The 9,637-nt window shown below is 42.5% G+C and overlaps 1 protein-coding gene across 1 annotated transcript in view; it reads right to left on the bottom strand.

Annotated features, from left to right (window-relative positions):
• Positions 1-9,637, bottom strand: part of Plekhb2 (pleckstrin homology domain containing B2) — a 90,623-nt gene that overhangs the window by 37,290 nt on the left and 43,696 nt on the right. The window contains exon 4 of the mRNA XM_023718770.1: positions 8,717-8,806. Within this exon, the coding sequence (XP_023574538.1) occupies positions 8,717-8,806 (90 nt within the window). The remainder of the gene's footprint in view (positions 1-8,716; positions 8,807-9,637) is intronic.

The following is a 9,637-nucleotide window of genomic DNA, read 5'->3' as shown; positions in this document are numbered from 1 at the left end:
ATTATACTACAACTTTTTTTTTTTTTTTTTTTTTGGTATTTTAGGGAAGAGTCTACAGGGTGCTCAGGAGACTCAGCCTAAGCCCAGGCAAGGCTAGTGTGTAGGAGATCTTCCGTGCTCCCCTGTGCCCACTGGACCCCTCCGGACCCAGCCCAAGCCCAGCTTGGGAGACCTTCAGCAGTGCTCCCTGGACCCCTCTGAACTCCTCTAGAACCAGGCCAGGCCTGGCCTGTGAGTGAGAACTTCCACCACGCTCTCAGGACCCCTCCAGAAACAGCCCAAGCCCAGGCCTGGCAAGTGTGTGGGGTAGTTTCTGTGCTCCCCTTTGCCTGCTGGATCACTCCAAACCCAGCCCAGGCCCATTTGTTTTTTCTTTTTCTTTCTTTTTTTTTTTTTTTGCGGAACTGGGGATTTAACTCAGGCCCCTGTGCTTGCTAGAGAAGTGTTTATTCCACTGAGCCATCTCCCCAGCCCTCCAGGCCCACTTGTGAGTAAGTCCTTCTGTCCTGCACTCTGGACCCCTCCAGACCCAGCCCAGACCTGCCATATAGACCTAGTGTGAAACTCTGCAGCTGAAGTCCCTGCACAGAGGCTAGGGGCCAGAACTTCCCAGCTAATCCAGGAGCAGAATATCTTGCCAGAGGGGCACAAGCTGTTCACTTCCAAGGGCTGCAGCAGGAAGAAGCTTGTGGAGGACCACCTGAGCAGCTCTCCTTGAAGGAAGAGTGACTGTCTCCATTTTGACTGAGTCTGACCCTATTTCCTCGTATTGTTCTGAACAGAGCTGGCTAGGACTTCTGTTTATCCTTCAACTGGCCTTAAGCAATGTATATTGGTCTAGCTGAGGTGCTGGTGATAAGTCTTTGAAGGTGCCATGCGTGTTTCCGTGGTAACCTACACCTGCTGCTCTTTAATGTGAGCCAGGTCAAGACAGGACGGTAGAGCTAATGCTCCGCAGCGCCAGCTGGGATCGAGCCTTGAGACAGAGGCTATGACTTCCTGGGGCTTGAAAGACTACATCAAAGCTGAAGCACCAGACTTATCAAAACATTAGATACTGTATAATGCAGATTACTCTCTCTGCATATCCTTTCTGCATATCGCAGAGGTAAATTTAGGCCACCCACCTAGCTCAACTCATAGTAGTCAACTACTTCCCACAATTTTTAGTCAATCCTCCTCAAGCCACTCTCCCACTGAATAAAAACCGGGTGAGGCCCTGGGTCGCTCTCTTGGTTCCGGAAAGCCATCTTCGTGGCTGGACTTAGAGCCCCTTGACTCCCCAAACACTGAAAATATAAGTTAGTGTCTTTATTTTCGCTGTGGGTTGCATTGTAAGTGGTAGATTGGAATCAACTTGATGGGATTCCAATAACGTAACTGTGGGATTACCAATATTGGCTTCTTGGACCGAGACGAGGACCTGGAAGTGTCTCCTGCAGAAGCTGAGCACAGCAGCCAGACCCAAGCCAGGCACAACTGGATAAATTCAAGTTTTGCAGATCTGCACCTGGTAAGCTAAGACACTTTGCTAGACCCTGATCTTAAAAAAGCATCCTCCCTCTTTCTCTGTTGACTGTGAGAGGGGACAAAAGGTAACTGGGGTAAACTAGTCTGCTTGGAATTGCTAAAGAATTTCATGATGACAAAGCCAACCCTATACAGACTACTAAAAGATGTTCTAGAGAGGGACCAAAATGATCAGAACTCCATGAACAAGAATGGTATGAACCCACTAAATAGGGCAAACAATTAAACACAGGAGAAAAAGGAGTAAACAACAGCAGGTAAATAACATGTCAATCATAAGTCAATACAGGGAGCCAGGGAGACGGCTCATTAGAATAAGCACTTGCCAGGCAAGCAAAAGGGCCTGAGTTCAATCCCCAGTTCTGTCAAAAAACAAAACAAAACAAAACAACAAAAAAATCCCCCACGATTTGGGGGCCCGGAAGATGGCTCAATAGAATAAGAGCTTGCCTGGCAAGCATAAGGGCTTGAGTTCAATCCCTCATTCCACCAAAAAAAAAAAAAAAATCAATACATCTCAATTATAACCACCAAGGTAAGTGGACTCAATTCACGAATTAAAAGAAATAGACTGGCACAGTGGATTAGGAAACATAATCCAACTATATGCTATACACAGGGTGCTCAGGGTCTCACTACTATATTGGAGTCGTAGTGATCCACCTGTTTACAGCCTCCCAAGAGCTGGTATTACAAGCGTGCACCACTTTGCCAAGTCTCAACTGCCGTCTCAGCGTGTCTTAATCCTCAAACTATTCCCCCTCATTTCAAACACACTTATCCCATCATTTTGCCACATGCTGGAGAATTTCTGGAAGTCCTCTTTCATTAGTATCTCTAGTTGCAGTTTTGCCTGCTTTAATGTCCTGAACAGATAAAAACTCTTTGCCCTTTTTCAGTCATGTTAACTTTTGGGGAGAGTCTTGAGTCACTTGGTGCCAGAGCTAGTGAGTAAGGCCAATGAAGCCATGAACCTGCCTTTCCATTGAATAGCACTTGAGAGCAGCATTCACCATATTTCTGACCATACTTCTTCAGACATTCAAAACAGAGGGCTTCCAGTCACACATAGTAGTGGACAACTGTTATCCAGCACTCAGGAGTCTGAGGTAAATACCAGAGAGTTCAAGGTCAGCCTAAACTACTTTGTGAGTTCAAGACCAGCCTAAATTTCATAGCAAGACTCAAAAAACCAAAAAGAAACAAAAATCAGGATTTCCAGAACCCTTTCAGAAAGTGCCACAATCATTACGGTGTCTGTTCAAAGGGAGGAGGTGTTACTAACGTTTTGTTTTGTTTCAGAACCAGGGATTGAACTCAGACCTTTGCATTCCTGAGCCATCTCCCAGCCCCAAGATGTTACTAATGGCATGTGAGGAAACATCTGGAGACAGACTTAAGTGAGGAAAAGGCAGATTTAATTTCATCTAGGCATAGGCAGGCTGAAATTGGAATGATATCATCAGGTGGTCTGGAGGATAAAAATTTATATACAGTTTGGGAATAGAGTTTATAATTCCAAAGTATCTGAATAGCCTGTGTGGGGTCCAGGTTTCAAGAACGGTCAAAACAGGTATGCAGGCCGGGGACATGGCTCAATGGAATAAGCGCTTGCTTGGCAAGTGCAGGGACCTGAGTTCAATCCCTGGTTCTACCAAAAAACAAAACAGGTATGCAGACAGGGTTGGACATTCTAGCACCTGGGAGATTGTATGTCCACTCTAAACTTTTTTCTTTTTTTGGTGGTACCGAGGATTGAACTCAGGACCTTGCACTTGCCAGGCAAGTGCTCACCCTGAACTGTCTGTTGAGGGCAGCAGGTATAGCTGAGGTCTCCTGCTTTTTGCCGGGAATACTCTCTGCTAAGGTCTTGTCCATGTCAGTCATGACAGGTGGGCATTTTGGGGGAGATTAAGGGCAATGTGTCTATTACTGTAATTAATTTTTTAAAATGTTAACATTCACTATACACTATATCCCCATCTTACAAACATTAGAGTAGCCAAATTTCACATATACAAACAGACCTCAACATTCTCCAATCCGTAGATGCGAGCTAATTACATGTCTGCCAGAAATTGTCACAGTTGTGCTGCTGTGTACTTACTGCACAATGCAACATTGTACAGTAGTATAGTGCTCAATGAGAGCCAGGATGGCTGGAAGGGAGAGGAAAAGCAATTCCCTTCCCTAAGTGCCAGCTTTTTGTTTGTTTGGGTTTTTTTTTTGGCAGAACCAGGGATTGAACTCAGGCCTTTGTGCTTGCCAGGGAAGCACTTATTCCACTGAGCCATCTCTCCGGGCCCTGTGCCAGTTGTTGATACTGTACCATATTACCATGTTAAGGTATCAATTGCAAAAGTAAAATAATTTATTCAGTTTGTGTGTGCTTGGTGTTTCAATGTCTTACATTGCATATTTGTGTCAAAGGTGTTTAAGACTCATTCTGTCAAACTCAGACAAATCTAACTAAAAATTTCTCCAAGGATGGAACTCATTAGTAAGTCAAGGACTTACTGTATTTCAATCACACCTTGTATTTTATTAAAGCCACTAACCCCCAAACAAAACAAAGTACAAAAAAAGTCAACATTGCTCATTAATATGGATGAAACAATCCCATTCAAAAATATTACCAAATAGAATTTCTCAATTAAAAAAGAAACTACCATGACCAAGTGAAGTTTATTTAGCGAAATGCAAGGTTGGTTGAGTATTTGAAAATTAATCAGTGTAACCCACCACCATGTAAACAGACTAAAAGAAAAAAATAGAAATCACATGATCACATCAAGTAATGCAGTGCTCTGAGGAAGAGCACTTGCCTAGATGCTCCAGGCCTGGGTTCAACCCCCAGAACAAGAAAAGGGGAAGGAAAGGAGGGAAGAAGGTATAAAAAGTAATAGTTTAACACTTATCATGACATATTCTCCCAGAAAACCCAAAAGAAGGAATTTCTTCCACTTAATATCTACAAAAACCTCCAGCTAATATCACATTTAATGAATACCAATAAAAGTATAACTAATTGGGGGGAAGTATAACTAATTTACTACTAATTACTGAACTTAAACAACTAAACTGATATTGAAAAAGTGTACACTAAAAGCTGAATACATTCTCTCTAAAATCAGAAACTGGAAAAACTGTCCTGTGTCATAACTGCTGTTCAACACTGCAATCCATGTTCTAATCAAAGCAGAAGGGAAGAGAAGAAAATAGAAGGCAAAAATGCAGATTAGAAGACATAAAACTGACCCTACACATAGGTAACATGATTATATACACAGCCAAGGAATTTACAAAAAAAGAACTAATATGTGTTTAGCCAATTCCGAGACTGCTATGATTTGTGTCTAGCTGTCCTGCCAAAGCCTCCTGTAATCATGGAGCGGACTTTCAGAGTTTGTGACTGACTCAGGGCCCACTGGAATTATGGATGTGAGTGCTGCCACGATTATGGGTGTGAGGGCCACCCCAGCCCGGGGCAGACAAACTGAACGCAACTTAAAGGAGACAGACTTGCTCTTTGCAGTCACTGCTGCTGCTACTCCACGCTGTGCTCTCTGCTCTTTGCCACCGCCATGAAAAGCTGCTCTCTGCCCTGTGCAGCTCTACCTTGGAGCCAGCCAAGTATGGACTGAAACCTCCAGTAACTGTGAGCTAAATGAACCTTTCCTTCTTTCTTTTTGAGTGTCAGATATTTGTCCCAGGAACAAGAAAAAAGTAACTGAGACAGAGACTGTAAGATTAACATACAAAAATTATACGTACTAGCAATAAATACAGGGAAGCTAAAATTAAAAATACAATGGCACACAGAACCACTCAAAAAACATGACTTAAACATATCAAAATCTGTATGAAATAATTACAGTGAAAACTACAAAATGCTGGTGAAAGAAACCAAAGAAGATCTAAATAGAGGTAGATCATAGTCTGTTCACAGTCTGAGAGACTCAATACATGAAGATGATATTTTCAGTATTTAACATGATTACTCCAAATAAACATGATCCTCAGGTTTAGCACAATTTCTGTCCAAAGTTTTGTAAGATTTTATAGTGGATGTAGGTAAGTTTAATTTATACGGAAAGAATATCAAAAGCAATTCTGCAAAAGAAGAACAAACGGGTCTGGGCAGATAATCAGTCTCCCTATTTCAGGACTTATAGTAATTAGGATCTTGCGGTCTAAGAGGAAAATAAACACAGAGATTAAGGGAGTGGAACTGACAACTCAGAAATAGAACCAAACCTTATTTAAACAATTTAAAGTCATAAAAATTTCAGAAGATAATACACGGGCACAGGGAAATGGCTCAGTGGCATAAGTGCCTGCAGGGCAAGTGCAAGGTCCTCAGTTCTGTCCTGGCACGGGGGGTGGGAGGAGGTAACACACAAGAAAATTTTAGGAAATTTAGAACAGGGAAGGCATTATACATAAAAGGAAAATCTCATGAACTGGAATGCATCAAACTTTCAAATTATCTGGAAGATTTCACTAAGACAATGAAAAGACAAGCTTCAGACCAATCTCTGAACTCTTAAAACTCAGTAGTAAAATAAATGGAAGTAAAAACACAGGAAAAGTGAAAAACAGAGTCACTGAAAAGGAAATAAAGATGGCAAATAATCATATTAAAGGATGCTCAACATCAATAGTTGTTAGAGCAATACAAATTAATGCCATGAATGACGTATCACCACATTCATCAGAATGTAACAAAGAAGCAGTGAAAAGACCCAGTATGGAGGCCAACATTGGTAATCCCAGCTACCCTGAAGACTGAGGTAGGAGGATCACAAGTTCAAGGACAGTCTGAGCAACTTGACAAGATACCTGGTTCGAAAAATAAAGGTCTAGCGCTATCATCCAGAGGCAGAAAACTTGCTTGAATGTACAAGGCTACAGACTCAGTTTACAGTATTAGGAAAAGTGACTATTTTAATGCACAGAAACTGCACTGCTCAGGCATTACTGGTAGGAAATAAAATAGTGGAGCCAGGGCTGGTGAGATGGCTCAGTGGTCTAAAGCACCTACTTAGAACAAGCTTAGCAAAGCACAGGGACTGTGGTTCAATCCCCCAGCACCACATGCCAGCCAGGGCCGCCCCCTGGTGGGCTGAGCTGGCCACACACACACAAATAAGAAAAAAAAGATTGATACTGTTAAAAATAGTGGAGCCACTAATAAGAAGTCCGCTAGATTTTTTTTTTTTAAACTAAACATAGGGCTGGGGAGACAGTTCAGGGGCATAAGTGCCCCCTTGGCAAGTACAAGGCCCAAAGTTCAATCCCTGGCATCACAAAATAAACAAACAACCAAAAAAAAAAAGAACAAAGAAAGAAAATTCTAAACACAGACTAACCATATACATGATGCAGAAATCTATGTTTGGGCATTTATCCCAGAGAGGTGAAAACATGCCCCTGCACAACAACCGATACACAAGTGTTCACAGCAGGCTTACTGGTATCTGTTATAAATCCTGGAAATGAACGAAATGTCCCTCTAGAGGTGAATACTGGTCAGTGGAACACGGCGCCTCCATGCCACAGACAACTACTCGGCAATAAGACAGAACAGACGGCTGATACACACAGCACGGGCTGACTGCACGTGCACTGTACTGAGGGAAACCACCAAATTAAAAGATTATATACTCTACGATAATGGAATATTACTGAAGTTGTAGAAACGAAGAACATATATATTGGTATTAACAGGTTGGGAAAGAGGGTATGTGACTATAAAAGGGTGTTACAGTGTTAAAATTTTGTGAAGAATTCTGGTTTTTGTTTTTTTTTTTTTCGCTCCAAATGCTTTCAGGGCAGGTTTGGCTGGCTTGAGTTGTGGGGATCGAAACACAGCAACCTCAGCCTGACTGCTTTGTTGAAGCAGCCACTTAAAGAACTGAGCTGAGAGGCAGGCCCCCAAAAATTCTGTTTTGGCTGAGTTGGTGATAATATAAATCTCTAAAATGTGATAAAATAAAATTGCAATTTCTGATTTGATTTTTTCTGGAGAACATGGCTGGAAAGTATACAAAATTATGCTGTCTTTTGCAATTTAGGAATCTGCCATGATTTTAAAATTAAAAATCCTTAGGACTGGCCAGATAGCTCAGTGGATCAGGGGCCGGAGGTTCAATCCTAGGGTCTGCAGTGCAGAACCTGCCCCTAGGGTATGCTGAGACGGTTATTGAGACTGGGTGTGCTGGCATGTGCCTATAATCCCAGCTCTTGCAGGCTGAACACCAGCAGATCACTACAAGTCCAATCTACATAGTAAGACCCTGTAGAACCTGTACTAAATACAAAAAAAAAAGAAATCTTTTTTGGGGGGTTTCAGAGATAGGCACACCTCACACAACAAAAACTTAAATACACCACACTGGACAACTGGCACCCTAACCAGTGGGCACCCAAAGGCATCTGCCATGTATTTTAAGGCTTTTCAACCATAATTAAAATTGCATTTTTCTGATAAAAAGAGAATTGAAATAACTCATTATATATAAATTATAAATCCTCAAAATCTCACTAACCAAAGAAAATATCATTAACATAGCTCATTGTTAGGCCTATCTTTTTTTTTTTTTTTAAATATTTTATTTATATGTATGTGTGTGTGTGTGGCCAGCTCAGCCTACCTGGGAGCGGGGCTGGCTGGCATGTGGTGCTGGGGGATTGAACCGCGGTCCCTGTGTTTTGCTAAGCTTGTTCTAAGTAGGTGTTTTAGACCACTGAGCCATCCCCCCAGTTCTGTTAGGCCTATCTTGCTATTTCTTTTTTTTGTTTGTTTGTTTTTGTTTTTTTGGCTGAACCAGGGATTGAACTCAGGCCCTTCCGCTTGCCAGGGAAGCGCTTATTCCACTGAGCCATCTCCCCAGCCCCTTGGCCTATCTTAAGAATAAGTTTGAATAGGAACAAAATAAACTTTATCTCATAAGAGCAAGATATAATACAGAATTATTGGCTTTAAGAAGAAAAAGGTTAGAGCACATTTCCAATTTCTCTGATACTAGCTCAAGATTAAAAACAAAAGGCAGGGGCCAGGGAGATGGCTCAGTAGAATAAGCTCTTGCCTGGCAAGCACAAGGGCCTGAGCTCAAGCCCCGGTTCCACTAAAAAAAACAAACAAACTGAAAACAAAAGGCAGCTGGACGTGCTCTGCTCATACCTCAGAGGTCGGCGCAGCATAGGCCATGTAAGGTGGGGGGGAGGAAGCCACGGCAGTCTCTTCCGACAGGACAGCAGAGCCTACACAAGCCTGTGTGAGAGAGGAGAGAGCTGAGAGTGCGGCTGCCTCTGCGCCTGTGCTCCACAGCACACATGCCCACTATTTATTTAGCAAATAAAACAAAGGACAAAACCCGTAATTCTCTAACAAATAGGAAAACTGGGTCCAGTGCAGGGCTTTGGTCTCAGGAGACTGTCCTGAGGTCAGCAGCAAGGTGCTCCAGCCTCCAGAGAGAGCAGAACTCTCAGGGCACAGCAAGGCCTGGGAAGCTCCATTTTACCAGCAGCCTTCTAAAGATACTGCACCACTCAACAGTCCTCCTCACAATTTGAAAGTAGCATTCAGAGGTAAATTCCACAGTCTTTTGCATTTAAAAATAAAAAAAAATAAAAAAAAAAAACTTAAAACTGCTACTCAAGGGGCCGGGAAGATGGCCTAATGGAATGAGCGCTTCCCTGGCAAGCGCAAGGGCCTGAGCTGCAATCCCCAATTCTGCAAAGAAAAAAAAAAAAAAAACTGCTACTCAGTGGGGAAAAAGTTTAAAGAAAATCCATACAAAGAATTACATGTTATACTTGAAAAAGAGAATTTCACATGAAATAAAGGGTACTGCAGCTACAGAGTAAGTTTTAAGGAAAAAAAGAAATTGTAAGAAAAAACTGTCTTGCAAGTATGCTGGTGCAAACTTCTAATCACAACACGCTCGAGGCTGAAGCAAGAAGATCACTGTGATAGAAGCTGGCCTAGTCTATGCAGTGAGTTCTAGACCAGCTTACACGGTACAGTGAGAGCCTGTGTGAGGAAAGGAAAGGGAGGGCAGGGGAAGAGAAGAAGGGGAAGGGAGGAAAAGGGGAGGGGAAG

This window comes from Octodon degus, unplaced genomic scaffold (genome assembly GCF_000260255.1).
Source record: "Octodon degus isolate 3935 unplaced genomic scaffold, OctDeg1.0 scaffold00062, whole genome shotgun sequence".
Classification (NCBI taxonomy): Eukaryota; Metazoa; Chordata; class Mammalia; order Rodentia; family Octodontidae; genus Octodon; species Octodon degus.
This window is presented reverse-complemented; position numbering and strand designations above follow the sequence as displayed.